The sequence below is a fragment of the Mytilus trossulus genome, chromosome 1 (assembly GCF_036588685.1).
Source record: "Mytilus trossulus isolate FHL-02 chromosome 1, PNRI_Mtr1.1.1.hap1, whole genome shotgun sequence".
Taxonomy (NCBI): Eukaryota; Metazoa; Mollusca; class Bivalvia; order Mytilida; family Mytilidae; genus Mytilus; species Mytilus trossulus.
In genome coordinates this window covers 78110324-78133536 of record NC_086373.1, presented here as the reverse complement: position 1 = coordinate 78133536, position 23213 = coordinate 78110324, and the positions used below count along the sequence as shown (strand labels likewise).

At 31.0% G+C, this 23213-nt stretch overlaps 2 protein-coding genes across 2 annotated transcripts; one reads left to right on the top strand and one right to left on the bottom strand.

Moving 5' to 3' along the window:
* Positions 1 to 2321: 2321 nt before the first annotated feature.
* LOC134685929 (geranylgeranyl transferase type-2 subunit alpha-like) lies at positions 2322 to 23026 on the bottom strand. The gene is made up of 13 exons (XM_063545689.1): positions 22835 to 23026; positions 13102 to 13212; positions 12458 to 12582; positions 11942 to 12129; positions 10907 to 11104; positions 9855 to 9938; positions 9241 to 9323; positions 8681 to 8779; positions 7678 to 7844; positions 6606 to 6694; positions 6090 to 6224; positions 4779 to 5051; positions 2322 to 4291 (listed from the first exon to the last, which is right to left on the bottom strand). The coding sequence occupies exons 1-13, from the start codon at positions 22835 to 22837 to the stop codon at positions 4119 to 4121; spliced, it is 1728 nt and encodes a 575-aa protein (XP_063401759.1). The 5' UTR covers positions 22838 to 23026; the 3' UTR covers positions 2322 to 4118.
* LOC134685913 (tubulin beta chain-like) lies at positions 15072 to 17323 on the top strand. The gene is made up of 2 exons (XM_063545688.1): positions 15072 to 15745; positions 16410 to 17323. The coding sequence occupies exons 1-2, from the start codon at positions 15224 to 15226 to the stop codon at positions 17241 to 17243; spliced, it is 1356 nt and encodes a 451-aa protein (XP_063401758.1). The 5' UTR covers positions 15072 to 15223; the 3' UTR covers positions 17244 to 17323.
* Positions 23027 to 23213: the final 187 nt, after the last annotated feature.

Sequence of the window (23213 nt, the reverse complement as noted above, 5' to 3'; positions counted from 1 at the left end):
GCCCAACTTGAAAACTGGGCCCAAAATTAAAAATCTAAACACAAGGTTAGATTATGAATATCTAAGAACTCTAATAATTCAATATTTGACGCAATCAAACAAAGTTTTATTTTAGACACCTGGGACCTCAATTTGGACCAAATTAAACACTGGGTCCAAAATCTAACATTGAATACACAGTGAGATTCAGCTTATAAAGAACCACAAGAACTCGAAACTTTGATTTACTGGGCGATATCTTTTTGCGCCACATCTTAATTGCGCCAATACTTCTTTTGCGCCACCTAATTTTCAAAACTATAGTTATCATTTGCGCCAATAAAATAATCCTTTAAGTGCGCCAATTTCATTTATTTTTATATAACAACTAAATAATTGACTAGGTACCATCAGCAAAACATTCCTCTGACATTGTAGACAGAAAATAGCCTCCCATCCTGATAAAATCATCCCGCTTTGTGGATCGTTACACAATACAAAGTCATCATCTTTGTTTGTAACAACACCAATATCTTCCAATATTCTTAAATTCTGCTTGATTCTTAGGTTAAGCCGGTCTCAGTTTTCTTCTCTCTCTATACATAGACTGAGGCACATATTTTAAATCTTTTTTTTTCTAAATTTTCTTCTTCAATTTTGAAGATCTCTGAATTTATTATTTTTGAAGGTCGCTCTGAAAACATATTTGTTGCTTTACTTATGCTCGCAGATCTCAAAACTTGACGTTCTAATTTCTGGAGACTGATAATGAAATAATTATATTTCTTTTTACAAATGAAAATGTGGTATTGCATACTGCCAAAAACTGCTGTGAAAAAACGAAAACGTATTTTATACTCGTGATAGTTGACTTGTATTTGTATTATAATTTTAAGAAAAAATGTTTTATAGTCTCTTAAAACTCTTTATAGAGTGGCTCTTGTTGTTATCTTGTGTTTTTAAAAGCTGTATATTTTATATGTAACAAGTGGTGAGACTTTCATAAAGTATTCGTCTTGTCTTGTATTGATATAGGTAAAACATTTACATGTATGATATGGGTAAAAAATATTAACAGGTAAATGTGGCGCAATTTCATTTCATTTTTTGGCGCAATTAATACCATCAAAATAAAAGAGAGTGGCGCAATTAATACCTTTCAAAAACCGCAATTGGCGCAAATTGACTCTGCCCGATTTACTTCCCATCAAAATTGATCAAGAGGAATTAAGTGGTATCGAACCTTGTATTGTATATTTCATAGAGATCCATATTCTTATATCAGGTTCTTGTCTGCAAACCAAATGTCTTTGGATGATCAAGATGGCAACATTGCCATACCATTATATGTCAGAAAAAGTTTAGCAGTCGTTTAAAAAAAACAGTGGTTGTAAATGAAGTCATCACAGATCAAAATTTTGTATGCCAGATACTCTTTTTAGTATACAAAGGACTCATCATTGAAGCTGGACTCAAATAAGCCTACATTTCATACCACAACAGATTTAAGTCATGCATATAATGATGTATTGCATTTACCAGATAGGTCCAAATAATCATTCCATGTGGTTATATAATACGCCTTCATTGTTGAAGGCCGATAAGTGACCTATAGTTGTTTATATCTGTGTCATTTGGTCTCTTGTGAAGAGTTTTCTCATTGGCAATCATACCACAGATTTTTTTTTAAACCCAGTAGATTCTGATTTCCAAGGAACAGTAAAACCGAACAACAAAACTGCAGATAAATAAGTTTATTTACTAATAATTTGTATAAAGCCAACACAACAGTGATAGCACTACAGTAGATTTGATACCAAATACACATAAAAAGATTTGCACCAACATTCAAAATCATTGCACTTGTACATTTAACTTTGACACAAAAGTTGATAGGCTTTGAAAACACATCAAGGCCAATCATATTTCAAAAATCTTTCCCCCTTAGCCTCACTTCAAGTGAAATTAATATACCGGTACCTTGAAAATACTAAATTCACATCAAACATGATGATAAATTGATATGAAACATATAATTAAAGATTATCGTTGATCATCTCAACGAGATTGATTTTCTCACTTGAGCTGGAACAGCGAAAGTGAGAAAAGCAATCGAGTTGAGATGACCAATGATAATCTGTTTATCGCTATTTTACCTATGGCGACGTTGTCAATTTCAATGTCAATTTCGTTAGCAACGCCACGTGGCCTCCTTAGTTTCTAGCAATAATTTTTCCATCTCAAGCGAGAAGCATGATATGAAAATTATCACAAAAAAAGATCAAAGGAAAAATGCACAAAATAGCGATAATATTAAATATATTACTTCTTTTCATTGAAGAATTTATATTTTGTATGAAAATCAAACTGACTAGCAGAAACAAAAATACACAAAGCATCCAACTGATTCAATATCTAGCTTCCCATTAATCTTAAATCGTTACAAAAGCCTTGAATTACAGCTGTATGCTGCTGATGGGGTAAGCACAACCAAGGTAAAAAAAAAGAATTATGGTTGATTAAGCAATGAAAGATAAAAAAAATTGTCATGATTAATTAACAATTAAAGATGGAATTAAGAGCAAAGGAATGTGTGTAGTATATTAATCCCTCTAAATCATGTTTCAAAATAAGATATATCCAAAACATCACATATATTAACTTTCAAATATGTATTACTTAATTGAGAGGGCAATTACATCCGATTAGGTCTAAGACTATTCTCTCAATAGTGACAAAAGAACATTGTAATAGGAATACACCTGTACAAAATGAAATATAGAGATAAGCAAGAAATTATTTGAATTTTCACCAGCTGCATTACCCATAAAAATATCCATCAAAACCAACTTTTGAATGTCATATTGAATGAGATACATGAAAAATAATCAATTCAATAACTCACAGAACAGTATACCATGAATAGGTTATATCTTTTGTAATGATTTTAACAAAACAAGGAGTACAATTTCTATCTCATGGTAAATTTCACAAGTAACTATTGTACATATATAATGTCATCAATTAACATGAATTATTTCTATTTCAAAAGTAACTATTGTACATGTATAATGTCATCAATTAACATGAATTATTTCTATTTCAAAACAGAACATGTGCATACAATTATCTGAATTAATGTTGGATGGATTATTTGATTCTAAAAAATAATGTTCCTCACTAAAGGGACCCAGAAAAGGCACTTTCAAATCTCAACTATGGTTTGGGGTCACCATTCATAGTGGAGATGTTAGTGAAATTTTCATTTGGCCCTACAGGTGGTTATCCAATTTATAAAGTGCCATTCATGGATACCTTTTACATTTTCATGGAACATTAAGGATAAAGATTCCTTTGTTTTAAACCAGAAAATATATATTGTGACAATAACTCTACATTTAAAATGAACAAAAGTTGCCTTTAAATAAGTTCAGTGCTAAAGATGTGAAAGGTCACATGTGAGGATCCTGATTAAATAAGTGAATAAATGAAAGTTTGTACAATTTTAGAGTATACTCAAAATAAGACTTTGGAAGGATATAAACATAGGTTCAATCAATTTTCTCTGAACAGCCTTTGTGGTAATATATGGTGAAAATCAATATTGCAAAGGCCATTCAAAATATAATGTTTTGTTTTTCAGATTTCAAGTCTAAATCTGAAAAAAAAAAAAATAAGGACCCCAACAAACATTTTCATACAATTTATATAATGTTTTAGTTTTATTAGGTTTCTAATTTTTTGGTTGGTGGTTCAATCAAGAAATACATCATGTGTATAAATCATAATCAGTAATAAATGATACAATCTCTCTGAATTAAGCCAACTTGATAACAATTTGTTTCCCACACATTTATCATATATATTATATATAAAAAGAAAGATGTGGTATGATTGCCAATTAGACTCTCCATGTTTATGTTTATTTCATAAGTTTGATTGGATCTTGCATTTTTAAACTACATTTAAAATTTGTTAATGTACTATAAATGTATAAATAAATAGAGATCAAAACAAATATCCCCACGTAAATCTGTTTCAATATAAAATAGTTCGAAAAAAAACAGAGCATTACATTTGAATGGCTTAATTCTGGTTTTATAAAATCAACCTTCTTTCATGAATTAAAATACAATATACTATGATGGTGCTGATGTACATTTATTATCATCTATAGAAAGCAGGGAAGGAATGTTTTTCTTGATCTTTGTAGTGTGGTCTTTGTATCGACACAAAGGATTTCCATAGACATTTATCTTCACTAAACATTTGTTGTTCTCTAGAATATATAAATCTTCTGCACTATTCAAATCTGAAAAATATAACATGTAGAAATCTATTTGTAATGTTTATATAAATATCAACAAGAATAACAAAATTCTCAATCTTCTTAAGCTGTTAAAGGGCAATAGCCAGAATTTATGATTTGGGACTGGGGACCGCCATATCTCAAGTAAATGGTATTGCAGGTGATGTCTCAGGGTTTATTATTTTGTGTGATAACACACTACATTGTAAATACTCATGACTACAGCCCTACAGTATATAGTAAAAAAAAATTATATAATGCTATGTTTTATGTCAAGAGTAGAGTGAATAACTCTTCTTTTCAGAACTAAATAAATGTCTAAGAATCTAAGATGAGTACTTTTTTTTTTTTTATTTTTTTTTTATTTTCTAATAAAAGTTTTGTTTCAACTAAATTGTTTGATATGAATACAAGTGATGTAAAGTGTACTTCAATGAGACAGCAATCATCAGCTCAAATGTTAAAAACACATCTAAATGTACTTTCTTACCATTTATTTTAACAGATAATTCACATAACTGGTGACAGTGTTGTAATCCATCTAAATCTTTTAAATGGTTGTTATCTAGACATAAACACTTAAGGCATCTAAGATTTGAAAGTGACTTGACTGTGGACAAAGCATTATTGGAAAGGTCAATTGAGGTTAACAGTAACATCCATTCTGTGTGGTAAAGTGCAGCAAGTCCTTCATCTTTCAGGGTCATTTCTCTTGCATTTTTGTCCTGAGTTTCTAATATACTCTGCAGGATAAATTTGCTTTCTGAAAAAAAAAGTTGTTTAGAGTTATAAAGATACTAGTAAATTGTTGAATGCATTGGATACTCAGAATATAATGTTTCAACAAAAAACAAATTCCATAACCATCATGGATGCATAAATAGTTTTTGGTTTTGATGATGACTATACAAAAGTCTGTTGATCATTTATGTTTAATAATGGAAAGTAGATGTTATGACCTTGGCATTTGTCAAAAAAAATCATTAGGTTATGTTCTTCCCAAGGAAGATTCTAATTTGGTAAATGTCAGACATATAAATGGTTCAAAAGATTTTTTTGATTATTTTGTCCCATTCTAGTCTATAAAAATTTATGCTGTAACTTTGAAAATCGACAGATTGACCTTAAGGTGGTACCTTACACTACAGGGAGATAACGCTGTAAAATCAGTCAACAATATCGCTTCATACATTTTAAAACTGTTATCGTATAAGTATATTATGATATCAAGATAGAGAGAGATATGACAAGTATACAAACTAATTGTAAACAACTTGGACTAGAATTGCAAGTAAATCAGACAAAATTTGAAAAGTCTCATTAAAACAACAAGGTGATTCCAGAATGTTGACTTAATGTCAGTAAACAAATATAATAGACCACTTTCGAGTTCATCTGTCACCAGAAAAAACTTGTCAATTATAAGCGCCTTTATGACATCATTTACCAGATGGAGTGGGTCGCCTGTATCCCTGCACTATTAACGATCATCAAGCGTCTTAGTGATCTTCATTGTGCAGGATAAACTAGATATAATTGTTGTTCTGTAGGTACTTAATGACAATTCCCTAATGACAGCAGTGCTGATTGATAATTTTGAGAATTAACATTTTTGGACCTCTTATTTGCCGAATAATTCGTACAATATAGAATTATAGTTTTCCAACCACTCGCTCAACATTGGAACAGAAGTGCCGTCGCCCATAAACGCACAAATGACGTTCACTAACCACAGTTTTTGATGGAAATGCATAGAACTGGAAAGTTGTCTATTCTACTTGAAACATGTGAAACATCTTACTTGTATCTCTGTAATAAGCCTCTCTCTTCAGGTCAACTTGTATCAGTTGGTCTATGCATTCTCTTATTTCTAACTTGTACATGGAATGTGTTCTATCTATTGCCATCATTAGTGAAAACATTGTAAGAAGTACCCCTGTAAACATTTTTAAAGGATTAAATTGGCTCTTTTAAAATTTATCAAATTGAACGTGTAAAATAGGCAAATTAACTCACAAACAGAATTTTGCTAGGAAGATTCGTACAGACAGAAAAATATAATACCCCTAGTTGGGACATAATAAGTGGGGCACAAAAATTCTGTAAACATCTTTCTACTCTCTAAAGTTTTTGACACAAATGAGATCTTGAAATGGATCAATTTCATCCAAATCATTACAGTAGATTTTCTTTTTTTTTTATTTAAGGCACATGTATCAGTTCAAACATAATTGACCACTTTGTAAAATAGTTTAAATTGTAAAACACTTATTTGGTTTTTGCTGTAAATTTAACAAAACAACACCAGTTAACTTACATTTATTATCTGGTTCTACACCATGTAATTCTTTAATGGATTCTAATTCAGTTTCTAATGTGGAACTTGTAGCAGCACTCAATTCATTACTGTAAAACAATTATGTATCATATAGTATGGTGCGTGGTTCAATCAAAAATAAATTAACATGCCTGCTTTAGAACGTTATGGTGAAAGTAGTTTACAACAGATTCCTCTGAGCTGGTTTATCAGACGACTTCACCAATTTTGTTTGAGAAATTTTTTTTTTTATGTCATGCTCTTTGCTAATTTCAACATGGGTAGGCATTATATTTGTCAATATCTTTATAAAGAGTGTAAGTTAGGTTAAAATGTTGACAAATACAATGCCAACATAATATAATTATTTTTTATTCTAATAGAAAATTTAGAACTTTGTGTTTTGAAGTGGTTTGAAAACCAAATCTTCTTTAGCAGCTTCTACAAATCTAGTGTCATTTGTCTCAGAGGTTAGACCCAGACATTACAAGAAATTTATTATCTCAAAAGGATAAGTCATCTCTAATATAACTGTGTTGAATAATAACTTAAATTTAGGACTCAGAAATATAAAGCACATGTGAGCACCCACTAAATAATTAACCACATTATCTATTTATATGAAAATCACCTCTCATATAAACATTTATTGGGTACCTGCACATGACCCATATTTCCTGATCACAAACATGAAGTTTGTCATTTTTTAAGGAAAAATTAAATTAATCTATTAACTTTTAATTCTTGGTATGATGATTTAAACGTTTGAAAGAACCTTTTTTAACTAAGCACATAGCTAGCAATAATTTTAAACCAAAAATTGTATTAATTTGAAACACTTATATTTTAGCAAAACAGCACCTTTGTCCTCCTTTTGAAATCGCATTGTATTTGCTTTCACCTGTCATGATTTTTTTTACGTGAATACCCTACATAATGTGTACTTGTATTTGACTTGATAACATACCGGAATGCTTAAATTTTGAATTTTGATAAAAATTGATGGTATTGCTATTTATAAATAAAAGTTTAATGTTTTTCATAAAATATGAAAAAATGTAATTGGCTGTACCTAAAACGTGATCCTGATTTAAAGTCTGCCATAACCCAAGCCTCTTCTTGGTCTGCATCTATTTGCAGTCCTTGAGAAAACTGGGTATCTTTATCTATATCAGGAATTAGTGTTACTGATACAGATACCTCTTTCTCTTCTGGTATACTTTCTGTTAAATCTTTTATCTATAAAACATATACAAAAATTCAAAGGGATATTCCCTCTCATAATTATATTTAAGGTGGTACCCAACAATTTCACTGAAATTAATTTGGCTCATATCATTTTTTTACCATTTTAACAAAGTATTTACTTTGACCCTTTGACAAAAGTATAAGAATTTCAAAAAAAAATTTTGTCAGAAAAATACACTGGTTATATAGCAGTTTGACATGCACTTCTTTTTATCATTGAGATGCTTAATATTCCCTTAAGACACAACGTAATAAACGTTTAGCTGATTTTACAGAGTTATCTCCCTAGTAGTGTTAGGTACCACCTTAATGAATTCAATAACCATTGAAAATGTTTTAAAAAACACAATGCCAAAATGGCTTCTACATATCTATTTTTTTTCTTCATTTTCCTGTGTTTTTACTTATAAGTCTTATTTGGTTTTTTAAACATTCTAGTACATGTATTAAAATCAATTTCTTAGTCAAACCTTTATAGAATGTTATGAAACTTTGACAGAACCTTATCGAAAAGATATAGTATCTGAAGAGAAAAGTTGAATAACTTTGAATTGATTTGTATTGTACTAATAAATGGTCAACACTTTTACACTGACAGCAGCAAGCAGAGTCAATACTGTGTTGAACCATTACATATCTTTGATAGATATCATGTGTAATACTTCAGAACCATTTACAAATTTGCATAAAGTTCTTTTGTTGATTGCCTATAATCTGACACAAATCGATTGTTTCTTGCATCAGACTGTTGCATGTAATGTTAGAGGTATAAACTTGAAAATGTGGCCAATATGCCTCAGGAAGTGATAAACCAAAAAAATAATTACCCATAAAACACTAAATGAAGAACTTCCTGTTGGGGTTTTCCATTGTCCAGCTACAGATTTTCCATGTATACTAAGTATTAAACTGTTCCCTCTTCCAACCTGTTCGAAAGACAGTTCAATATGTTATAACTATTTTTCCATATCATATTCATCATGTTTTTAAAAAGCTACATATATAATTAACAAATCTGAAGAAAAAATGCATGTGAACTTCAACAGCTTAAACTTTGTAACAATCAAGAATGAGTTGATGGTCAGCCTAAAGAATAAATAGATTCTTTGTAAATCAGCTGTGTAATACTTTTTCTGGATATTTTTGAAAAGTGGTATATAACAATGATAATTTTAATGAGCACTAAACATAAGCTTTTTTATTCCTTATAATTTATAACAATAATACATCAGATGGGCATCATAAATCAAAAGGGCTTTTCTGTGATCGATTGCAACAAGCAAGGCAGAATAACACATTGTGTCAAGTAGTAGATAGTTTATAATAATATGTCATACTAATATAACCATAATTCACCTATTAATGTCTCTGTGACAATCAGACTTACCATAATTGGTCTTGTTAATAAAACTGTAATTCTTTTTGTCTTTCTGGAAGCATGAATGCAACTTATCTGCTGCTTTTTCTTGCCTGTAAAAAATAATAAAAAGAGATCATTCAAAATACAATAAGTACTCAAAGTACAAACTAAAGAGTCACTTTGTATTTAAAGCCTATGTCACATTTAAGATAATAAGCAAGAGCTATGCTGTGAATTCAAGAGTTTGTCTAATGTAAAAAAGAAGATGTGGTATGATTGCCAATTAGACGTCTCTTCACAAGAGACCAAATGACATAAATTAACAGCTATAGGTGTCATCCTTTTGACTGATGTAACTACTTTTGTCTTTTCAAAGAACAGAATTTTAGGTGAACTAATACTATCAATTAAGAAAATGAGAGTGCATTTACATCCATTCAATTAATGAAAAATATTGTCTAAATGTATATTAGAGTATTTTCCAAAACACTGCTTAACAGAATAATCAATGATGCAATACAGTTTAAAATAGATAACTTAAAAATGTACATGTGCTACTAAAAGAATTTGCATTTTCCAATGCTCATACTAAAGCAAACTCCTTCTTTCAAAAAATATTTTTGTCATTAGTGATTACAAACCTCTGCCTAGAAGCCATCTATGATAAAACCAAGCACTTTGATCATCAGGATCTGTAAATACTGCATTTTGAACTATTTCAAATTCTTAAATGTAAGAAGAAATAATTATTACTATATGTTTTATCACACTACAATGCTGTTAACCAATCTTATTTCTGTCTTAGTCAGGCGCAGATCCAGAGGGGGGGGGGTTCCGGGGGTTGGAACCCCCCCTTTTTTTGGACGATCAATGCATTTGAATGGGGACATGTAATTGGAACCCCCCTTTTTTTAAATGGCTAGATCCACCCCTGTTAGTCATATGGAAATTAACAAAAACTTTTTTGTGAATTGCCCCATGGTATTTAAATCATCATAAACTTGTGAATAATCGACTTGAGTTAAAAAATCGATGCAAGCCATCTATCTATCTAAGAAAGGAAATATTTTGGGGTCTTTTATAAAAAAGCAATTTATTAGACATATCATAAAAAATACTAAGTTAGGATGTTTGTTTAACTTGTAATTAATGGCAGACCTTTAGTTGTTTTCTTAATAATATGAGACAGCAACACTATACACTCAGCTATTGAATCCATTCATAACTGTATAATATTTATATCTGGTATTTGGCAGGGTTTTAGCTAGGATTTTGAGGGCTTTAGTCACTTTTTAATAATTTGCTATGGATGATCATTTATAATTACAAAATGCATGTATATTTCCTTAACACATCCTTTTATTATTTAACAATCCTGATTTATTTTAAAACAACCTTTATCAATGACCTCGCATTATAAGTTATATGGTTTGTTACTGCCCCCTACGGATCCATAGGGGGTTAGTAGTTAACTGCATAACAAATTTATGGCACGCTGTACTTTTCTGCTGCGTTTTGTTGAAAAATAAACAATGAAACACAACAACATTAATAGATGACGTCACCATTAACGCCTCATGAACCCCCTATGAAATTTACTAACCCCCTACAGTCTTATAGGGGGTAACCACGTGACAGAGTTAAACCAATCAAAACGTGATAATTTACCAGCGGTGAGATATTGATTAATAACCTTTTAAAATGACATCTTCTTGTACCCATGCTGGCTGTGTTGGATCAGGATGTAACATGGGTAACAGTTTACTTCTGTAATGCCAGGATGAATAGTTAGAGAAATTTGTGGTTATTTTTTGTGTAGTAAAAGCTAATTCATCGTCCAGGCTAACTTCTGCCATCATTACAACAAAACGTCTGTAATCCCAACAATGGACTGGAAAACATAATAATATTGACTGTAATTTGACCTGTGAACTTATTTATCAATGGCATAATGACACTGCTGTTTTAATTTGTTCAGTGAAGTTACTGTTAAAGGCTGTTAAGATTTGCTCATGTGAAAATAAGTTTCAAATTGAATATAGTTAAACACATTTATGTTTAATTTAAATAAACCAATAATTATCAATGAAAGAACATTGCACACTATATGAAGAAAAAATTTATATGTATCTGTCAGAATGTTAATATTTAATTCAACCATGTATTGATAATAATTACAACTTTGTGTTTTTGTCTTCTCATGACTTTTTGTATGTGCTTAGTTTCCAGTTTGATAAGAGTAGACTTTTCCAAATGATTTTCATAGCTTATGCTTATGTAGTGCTGTTACATCACTGTCCCAGTGTAGGTAATGGTTGAATGTTCTTAAACATGTTTAAACCTGCAATATTCACTATGTGGAGAAGTGAAGCCTGGAGCCTAATTCAATGGTGTTAAAAAAAATGGTTTCTCTCTGCATATTTGTTTTCCTCAGTGTATGTGAGAATATTATTTTCCCTTTTGAATTCTACCACCTTTAATCTTAATCATGCATGGACCTTATAAAGGATACTATATAGTATGAATTTTCTCCCTTGTTGAAGGCCATATAATGCCCAATAGTTGTTTACATGCTCATCTTTCTGTATTTATCTCATTGAAAATCACACCACTTCTTCTAATTTATTTATTCAGATTGTAATACATGATCCTGCAACAATTTAAAATACAGCTTTATTTCTTATACCACTAATCAAAAATAAAGTGTAATATATATATATTTACTTACAGTTTCTTTCATCATAATCTAAGAAAGTATTGCACAGTTGTAGTTCTCTATCCCAGTCTGGTTTAGGCATGTTCTCCATGATAAAAGTTCTGTGGTGCCAGGTACCATATGATTTAGGATTTACCTTTAAACAACTCTCCAGGAAATATAATTCATTCTCCATTATCTTCTGAACCTCGTCTGTTTCTCTGTAAGTAAATATACATTTTGAAAAAAGGAAAAATAACTGCAAAAATTGATGCAGCAAAAAATTTAGAGAAATATCTTTTAAATGTTTGAAGTGATGCTATTAGATACATTTTAGGGATACTGGTGATTCTGAGAGGAAGCAAATTTGATGAATTTTTGTATGGCTATCTTGAAATCAAAAAGTAGTCATGTGAATTTTAGAAAACCATCATTTATTTTAGGAAATTTAATCATTAAATCAGTTAAAATATTTCACTGGTAAATTAATGCAAAAAATGATGCTCCATTTCATTAAAAAAAAACATGTGTGATTATGATTGATTTTACCTTGTCTGAAGGAAATTAACAAATATTTCTTTTCTAAAGTTCCATAACGTATAGAAGTCAGGGTTAACAGCAAGAATTTCTCCTGTTATCTTCAATCCTTCTTCATCATATTCTCCATTTTCTCTCTGTAATTATATAATCAATTCTTTAAATATAATTTTTTCTAGATGTAGATAACTTTAAAGAATTGACTTCTACTGATTTTCAAGATTAGAAGTCAAAATTCAAGCTGAACAAAAATGGAGATGAATAAATTAAAACAGTGTTGGAACATCCCAAAGTCTTCATTATGAAAGTGGCTAGTGAAAATGATACAACTTACAACTTTCAATACAATTGCATCTGTATCAATGTAATACATGTAATACTGCATCCAGTTAATTCAATAAATCAAACAAAACTTAAAATATATTTTTTTCAACTTTTGTGTTAGTGAGGTCTTTTAGTTTATGATAAATTACCTTACAGTGTGTTGTAATATCTGGTTGTTTAATATTCAACACTTGATGACCAGTGGATATATTACCGGTATATGTGGTTTTTGGTTGATACTTGTCTCATAGGTAATCATACCATATCTTTTTAATTCAAACTGTAAAAACATAATGCAACGCTCCTTATAACTTGCAGTCTTTAAATCTTACCTTTTTAAATGCAGCTTTTGTGCCAGCATTGTAAAGTTTCAACTTTTTCTCTCTTTCTTTTCTCTTTGCTTCCTGCTGTTCTGCTGTAGTTTTCACCTTTAACCTTCCATGCTGAAAAAAATAAAACTATAATTATTCTATATATTAAACATAACTCATTGATTGGCAAATCTTTTAGGAATTTTTGGTCACCAATGCTCTTCAACTGCGTACTTTATTTGGCCTTTTTAACATTTTTTTATTAGAGCGACACTGATGAGTCTTTTGAAGACGAAACGCACGTCTGGCGTATTAAAATTTTAATCCTGGTATCTATAATGAGTTTATTTATTGAAAAAAAATAATTAAAAATTGCGACCTGGTCTAATTAGCATGTATATATCATTTAAAAAAAACTTGAAACTACTTATAAATGACAAATGGGCATGATAAAGTGAAAAGAGGGAAACAGAATTAAGAAAATATTTACCCACTATAACTCATGGATAAAGTCAGACAATCATGTACACCTTAAATTTCAATCAGTACATATCTAGTCATAATGTATTTGGAAAACAAAATCAAAGGGAAACAAAAAATAAAGAAAAAGAACAGCGAAAAACTATCAATCTTATTACTGTAAACTATTTTTGAAAATTTCAGTAAAAAGTAAATGAACTGCAAACCCCCACACCCCACCCCAGCTAACAAAAATAACCCTAATCAAGTAACAGCTAAAGTAAATTGTTTTTTTTTCTCTCATAAAACTAAGTTTCAGGAAAAATTGTGATGCTGCATAAATTAAATGTTAAATACCATATTGAATAGTAAAGAATTAGTATTGGAACATTATTAGAAGAATGTTTCTATAATGTTAGAACCCCAAAATATTGATAGGATAAACATTTATGTATGAACCATTGCTCAGTACAAAACTATATTTAGAAGTTACAAATCTTTAATAAGGTATGTAATGTCTGTATAAATAAATATGACCAGAATTATATAATGATATATCTTTGTACATGACCAATCATAATGATTCACTTAGTCAGGTGTTAGATTTTGGATTACCTTTGATATGTTTACTTAATACATGCACTATATAATAACTGATAATTGTGAATCAGCTGTCATTCTTCTCATATTAACTTGTACAAATAAAAGATGATGTGGAGTATATGACAATGAAAGGGCAGCTAAACATTTTTTTTAATATGGCTTATAACATCACCCATTTTGATAAGAGTTTTATCACCATCTAGAAATATCACTATTACTTAAATCCTTTTTACTTGTAGACTTCTCTGTGATATGTAAATGCATGTTTAATTTTCACCCGAAATTGGCATTTTTTATCACTTGCATCACTGGAAGATATGTTCAAGTTAAGAACATATTACCGGTATATAAAAGAAATGTGGTCATAGTATCAATCAGAAAGCATCTCAAAGGCAACAATATAAATAATAAATAAAAAGTTAAGAACATATTACCGGTATATAAAAGAAATGTGGTCATAGTATCAATCAGAAAGCATCTCAAAGGCAACAATATAAATAATAAATAAAAAAATAAACTTCCAATAATCATTTACATTTCGTGTTGTTGAAGTAAAAACATGAAAAGTATTTTTTACTGAAAAATACTGACATAACCTTATAGTAACTTAGATGACTTTTTAAACTACATGTTTATGTACCTTTCACATATTTTTGTAAATCCTACATGTGCATGTATTTAGAAACTGTAAACTTGTGATTGAGTGTTTTGGATTTTGACCAGTTCACTTTTTTTTAATCTAATATTACTATTAAATTCCAAGTAACACTTGCATTCTAACATACAAGATATCACTTTGTATTTTATCATTATTTGTCACATGTTTATCCAATTAAGGTAGATGCAGGTAAGTGAGATACAAAGGTCATTTTCTGGAACAAATCAGTAAAATCTAGCATCTGTATGTCCACCTTTGTTAGATAATTATCTAACAACTACATCATGTACTTGTATAGATATATGAGTCACAGATAACCTGAATACAGCCCTAAATATAAACTATCTATCTAGGCTATAACTTCATTCTTCCTTACTTGTCCTACAAAGCATAACATAAATTACAAAAGTCAAAACACAGACCATGCGGGAGATAGTACACTTACAAGCAGGCCAGTGTGGAAACCAAATTGGTGCCAAATTTTGGGAGGTAATTTCTGGTGAACATGGAATTGACCCAACTGGATCCTATCATGGAGACAATCCTAACCAGTTAGAAAGAATAGAGGTGTACTACAATGAAGCCATGGGTGGCAAGTATGTACCAAGAGCCTGTATGGTGGACCTGGAGCCAGGAACTATGGATGCTGTCAGAAGTGGTCCATTTGGACAAATTTTTCGTCCTGATAACTTTGTGTTTGGCCAGAGTGGTGCAGGAAACAATTGGGCCAAAGGACATTATACAGAGGGAGCAGAGTTAGTGGAATCGGTTATCGATGTTGTCAGGAAGGAGGCAGAAGGCTGTGATTGTCTTCAAGGATTCCAATTAACACATTCCATTGGTGGTGGAACAGGATCTGGTATGGGGACGTTGATTGTAGGAAAGATTAGAGAGGAGTACCCGGACAGAATCATGAAAACATACACTGTTGTTCCTTCACCTAAGGTAAACTAATATAATTATAACCAGCAATGGTTAATCACAGGAAAAACAAGTATCCTACTTGTTCATGTTGTTGTTGTCATATCTTGGTTTTATGAATTATTTGGAGAAATGTGTGCTTGGGTGTGCATTTCAAATTTGAGAAGGGGTGGGTTAATGAGTATAAGTAGACCAGTCAGTACTGTAATTACTAAGAACAAAGTGAAAATTTCTGAAATTATAATGATGACCATGGAAATTTATAACAAATTGCTTGCAAGCATATGATTTTAATTTTATCAGAGCTGCTTAAAAACTGCCAAATTTGCTAATAGCCTAAAATAAAGTCACCTAAGGGATAAATCCAGTGTTAGATAAAACAAGACAAATGATAAGATTAGGGCTGATTACTAATCTGCTTTTATGAACAAATTTTCATATACCTGTACATACATGTATGAACATTTTGTATTAAATATTAACAATTAAGGCTTTCTACAGTTCAGATATATACACATTTATGAAAGCCATTAACTTTACCAATTCTATTCCAGTGTGTAAAAGTATGACAAAAAATTGAGACAAAACTTAAAAATATGGATAATGACATAAAAAAAATATGATTGAAATTGATAATAAAATATGACAAACATTTACTTGAAGCATTATTTCAACTTCTTTTTTACAGGTATCAGAAGTTGTTCTTGAACCATACAATGCCACACTGTCTGTTCATCAACTAGTTGAGAATACAGATGAAACCTTTTGTATTGACAATGAAGCTTTATATGACATTTGTCTCAGAACACTGAAATTGAAAACTCCATCATATGGCGATCTTAATCATCTTGTATCTCATACTATGTCTGGTGTCACAACTTGCTTAAGGTTTCCAGGGCAGCTCAACGCAGACCTTAGAAAATTAGCTGTTAATATGGTTCCCTTCCCTAGATTACATTTCTTCATGCCTGGTTTTGCACCACTAACTGCTCGTGGATCTCAGTCATATCGTGCTTTATCAGTTGCAGAACTTACACAGCAAGTTTTTGATGCGAAAAACATGATGGCAGCTTGCGATCCAAGACATGGTCGATATCTGACAGTTGCAACCATATTCAGAGGTAATCTATCCATGAAAGATGTTGAAGAACAAATGTTAAACATTCAAAATAAGAATAGTCAATACTTTGTTGAATGGATTCCGTGCAATGTGAAAACAGCGGTGTGTGACATCCCTCCAACAGATATGAAAATGTCTGCTACATTCATAGGAAATAGCACAGCTATTCAGGAGCTGTTTAAAAGAGTTTCTGACCAATTCACAGTTATGTTCCGTAGAAAAGCGTTCCTGTTTTGGTATACTGGAGAAGGCATGGATGAACTTGAATTTACCGAAGCTGAGTCTAATATGAATGACTTAATTTCAGAGTATCAGCAATACCAGGATGCTACCATAGATGATAATCTGGGTGATGAGGAGTATGAGGAGGAGGAAGAACAAGAGGCTGAGGGAAATCAATAGACTCAAACCAAACATTTTTGTTGCATCTAACAATCATGTGTCAATTCTCAACTTTTATTAAAAAAATGTTCATTTGATCAGATAGGGCTATGTTCACTTTGACCATTCATTTTTAAGATTTTAGATCTTGACCATTCAGTGAATACTTGATTTCATTGTTTTGCAAATGTCTGCATATAAGTCTCCAGAAAATTTGTACTTTGTTGAACAATTTAAAAAAAACAAAAAACAACACATTATAAATTTCATATGTCTGAAGTGCTTTCCTGGATTAAGCATCATCACAAATGCTCAAAGCCGAATATTTAAAATATAAAGATGTATAAGAATATAACAGTTAAAGATTCTTTATTCACCTATTCTTCGGAAATGCTCAGAGCAGAATATTTGAAAGCCAGGGGTATAAAAATCGATACAGTTGAAGACTCAAAATTCACCTTTACACACAAAAACCAATGCAAATTGGTATTCCAGGAATAACAATGAACCAAAAGGAATATCCCTCCACATGCTATCAACGTAAAATCAGAATTTTCATGATTTTGAACATATAACAAAAATAACGTTGGACAAACTTTACAAAATATAACTTCATAACTAATGCTGAGTGTGATAAGTGGTCGAACTACTGTATCATTTAGATTGTCAACACTGAGGATATGATTCCTTATCCTGCATGTTACAGGTGCTCTTGACATCAATCTTAATTGTCTAGGATTGTCAGTTTTCTTAACAAAGGTTGTGGTTCCCTCCAGCTTCCAAGACCTCCACCAACAAAAACAGCTGACTACCACAAAATAGAACAAATAGTGTTTAAAGTGACATTAAACACCTATCAATCGATCAATCACTTTATATATACATTGTATTACAGCTGAAGAATATGACTGAAAAAAGTACATCTACAAACTAAAAACAAGATTACAAAGCAAAATTTGTGTAGACAAAATGATAGTTGCCATTTTTTAGCACATATAAGACACATTAAAAGATAAGTAAGTTCATAATTAAATTGAAAATTGTGAATAAAAGGAATAAATATATACATATACTAGGGTATGTATAACGTGTAAACAATCCAACAACACAATACAATAAACAAAGACAGGTTAACAAAATGGTCTTCAATGTTAGGCAAGTGCTTATACAATAAAATGACAAAAAAATCATGACATTTAGTATTATAAATAAAATAAAATATATCTTGTTATTCAGCGACCATCCAATTTACAGTTTTTGGTATTGATTAGCCTTTTATTGCATTTATATTCATATATTTAATAAAGCAGTGTCAAACACATACATGTACATGGATATTAGGTATAAGTATTGGTTTAGGTCTCCATTGATGGATAGTTTATACCAGAACAAATGGTCTTCATCGTAAGGCAAGTACATGAAGTATTCATGATGTACAATACAGTTTTATAATGAAAAAACATTAAGTATACTATTAGTAACTTAAATACCACAAAACTCAGAGGGTGCAAGAGAAGATTGTAACCGCAAGAAAACATTGTCACCTGATGTTTGATTGTAGCCCCAAGAACACATTGTCAACTGAGTCAAAGCTACATTGTATGTGTGATTTACATATATATCAAATGAAAAAGTCTTTAAATCACTGTCATGGCTGCGTTATGATAAAGGTTAACACCAAAGGACTTTTTTGACAGGTATAAAATTACCTATAGTTGGGGTCCTGTTATTTGCAGAAAATTGAAAGAAAATCAAAATTCTGATGTTCATGTAATGAACATGTACAGGTGCATGCATCATATAATATTTCTAGCTGGAAAAAAGAAGGAGGAGTTAGATGGAAACACTTCTTACTATGTCTAGAAAACAAAAACAGGGAAATTCAAAATATAGTATACAATGTACTATGCCCTACATTTTGACACAGGGGCATGCAATATTGGATACAAGTGACACCACCAAAATTTAAACTTGATCTGTGTTTTGTTGAACTTAGCATTGTGTATAAGTTTCATAACATTTGGTTGAGGCAAACTAAAGTAATGTATAAAGAGAATGGAAATGAAATTGTTTACATTTTTTTCATTTGTGAAGGGACATAACTCTAAAACGGTTATAGTGACCACACCAAAATGCTAACTTGATCTGTGTTTTGTGGTAATTAGCATTGTTTAAGTTTCATTATATTTGGTTGAGGTAAACTTAAGTTAGAAATGCAAATGAAAAAATCAAGTAATTTTCCAATTTTGAAAGGGTGTAAATGATGCCACCAAAAATCAAGCTGTTCCTGTTCTCTTGATTGTGTTGTCATGTTTATAAGTTCTACGATTTCCTGCAATTTCTTTGTCTGATCACCAAAACAAATATAAATGGCAATATAAATATGAAGACACACATTGCAATATTAGTCTGTTTGTGTTCGTATTTTAGCTACATAAAACTAGAGGCTCTAAAGAGCCTGTGTCGCTCACCTTGGTCTATGTGAATATTCAACAAAGGACACAGATGGATTGATGACAAAATTTTGTTTTGGTGATGGTGATGTTTGAAGATCTTACTTTACTGAATATTCTTGCTGCATACAATTATCCCTATATAAAAGGTTTTGCCCATTAGTTTCATTTGAAAAAGTAAGTAAAAATTTACAAATTTTATGAAAATTGTTAAAAATTTACCATAAAGGGCAATAACTCCTTAGGAGGTCAATTGACCATTTTGGTAATGTTGACTTATTTTTAGGTCTTACTTTGCTGTAAATTATTGCTGTTTACAGTTTATCTCTATCTGTAATAATATTCAAGATGATAACAAAACAGCAAAATTTCCTTAAAATTACCAATTCAGGGGCAGCAACCCAACAACCAGTTGTCAAATTCATCTGAAAATTTCAGGGCAGGTAGATTTTGACCGGATAAGTAATTAAATCCCATGTCAGATTTGCTCTAAATGCTTTGGTTTTTGAGTTGTAAGCCAAAAACTGCATTTTACCCATATGTTTTATTTTTAGCCATGGCGGCCATCTTGGTTGATTGGTCGAGTCACTGTACACAATTCTTAAACTAGATACGCCAATGATGATTTTGGCCAAGTTTGATTTTATTTGGCCTAGTAGTTTCAGAGGAGAAGATTTTTCTAAAAGATTACATAGATTTACGAAAAATGGTTAAAATTGACCATAAAGGGCAATAACACCTAAAGGGGTCAACTGACCATTTTGGTTGTGTTAACTTATTTGTAAATCTTACTTTGTTGAACATTTTTGCAGTTTACAGTTTATCTCTATCTATAATATTATTCAAGATAATAACCAAAAACAGCAAAAATTCTTTATAATTACCAATTCAGGGGCAGCAACCCAACAACCAGTTGTTCAATTCATCTGAAAATTTCAGGACAGGTAGATCTTTACCTGATAAACAAGTTAACCCCTGTCAGATTTGCTCTAAATGCTTCGGTTTTTGAGTTATAAGCCAAAAACTGCATTTTACCCCATGTTCTATTTTTTGCCATGGCGGCCATCTTGGTTGCTTGGCCGGGTCACCGGACACAATTTTTAAACTAGATACCCCAATGATGATTGTGGCCAAGTTTGACTTTATTTGGCTCAGTAGTTTCAGAGGAGAAGATTTTTGTAAAAGTTAACGACCTTTGAGCCAGGTGAGCTAAAAATGAATGTAACACTTATTCAACGTATCATCTTCAAGACCTGTAGCAAACAAAATGAGATGATCCGGGTGATGTTTGAATTCTTATCTGATGCTAGAAGAATATTAAGGATAATCTGATGTGGTACATTTAATACGTCACTTCAAGAACGAATTATAACACAATGGATAAAATAATACTTTATTATGAAAAAACATTACCTGGAGAAGATAGAATTTCTTTGTTAACATTGAAAATGTCTTCATAAATATAATTTCTAACAGCAGGAACAACATACATTTATAAGACATGTTGTCAGATAATTTATATGTGTTTCTGTATATTAGTTACATTTTCATCAAAAGTTATGCTGGGAAAAAATTGTTTTGCAATTTAGTAAAGAGGTATATATATATCTATTGTCAATCCTAAAATCATGAAGCCAATGATGAAAGCTCCTCAAAAGTTATGAATGGTTTTAAATTATAGACCTAAACTGTTTTTTTTTTTAATGCCTTTTAATTTTATTGGTAAACATGGTAAAATAAAAAAATAAAAATTTATAACCTTTTATATAATTCATTTTTCTATACTTTTGATTTTGCTCAAATGTAGAACTATTTTACAGACTTAGTCTTGCATGTACAAGTAAAATCTGACTCATATAAGTCTATCATACCAAACTGCAGGTACATGTATCAGTTGAGTATCAAACCTACACTTATTACACCATGTTTCATTTAGAAAAAATTCTACATCTATTACAATATTTAAATAATCACCCCTATGACAAACCATACAGTCTCTCCACATACAATGACATACACATGTACACATAATATTAACTTGTGTTTTATATGGGGACGAAGTCCCCAATTACCGTAGAAAATTCAAAAAAAAAAAAAAAAAAAAGGGGGAAAATTTCCCGAATTTTTCATTGTACTAATGAACTCAAAATCGTTAACTTTTTTTTTCAGATCTAGTTCCTGTTCCGGTTTTCCCGCATTTGCGCAGAAATCTGTCTTGTTTGCATGAGACTTTGATTTTTTTTTTATATTTACCAGTCTAGTAAAACATAAGATTGGATCTCAATACAAATTCAATTTTAATAATTGTTTGATATGAAAAAAACGTTACGTTTCCTGGTGAAAGCGTTTCTTTTGTTTACATCGAATATGACGTCATAACTTAAAGAACGTCACAGCTAATTCCCTAACAACAGAACCAAAATCGGGAACTTTACGCACGGTATTTCCTTCTCTTTTATCAACATTTTGAATTAAAAATATAATACATACAGACTTCGTCCCCATTCACAGGTTATGCCTGCCTCATATTAATGTGCAATCAAGTACAGCATTGTCAAACGTGCGTTTTTCCTTCTGTCTTCTAACATGTCTAACAGTCTAATGGTGACCACTTTAGTTGTTCTAAAATATCAGTAACGGATAATCTGTTTCAGTACCGATTTGTTACATATCCATGATAACTGGCTATATTCCTTTGTACTGTTTCTAAATTTTGTATGTCTTTTTGTAGATGTGGATTCCATAGTCAGAGCGCTGGCATACTTTCCAGAGAGCCAGCTTGTCTAAATCATCCTGGAGGGTATTAACATCATGGCTGACCCAATAATTTGCCCTGCTTGAACTACTGTGATCATACAACAATTACTTTTACATTGTGGCGTCAGATACTTTGTTTTATGACATCAAAATTTTAACAAAACCTTTGAGATTTTCAGTAATGACTAATGGCACACAAATAGTGAAAATTTCTAAATGAAATGATCATGTCAACGACAAAATGAATGTTTTTTCTTAACTTCAGAATTCCACATTAAAGTGATTTTATTTTTCTTCTTTAAGTGTAAATGAAATATCTGTTATCCATTAAGTCCAAAACCCCATGGGAGAGTTTACTGTGAGTGTGAACTGAAGTATGACAAATTAAAGCACAATACTTACCATTTTTGTGGGATTTGACACTTATCAGGTTGTCTTCCAGTCAGTAAGAGTACTTGAATATACGTCCAGTATGAAGAATGTTGTATCAGCTTATTATTATCAGTACATTTAGCACTTTATTCATAAATCAAAAGAAAAATTATCAGGAATTTGTCTTTCCGGAAGTACGGGCATTATAGATCTCCACGCAAAAGAACTTCTTATTTTGTAAAGATCATACCGATATCGGTCCTATTCAAATCCGGATCAAGATCCAATTATCTTTTTTTTCCTGAAAAAATTCTGAGCACCAATTTGATGAAGAAAAAAATTAATGTTGTCTAGAAAAATGCCAAAAAAAATCCCTTTACCTTATAATATTATAAAATTTAACAGAAAA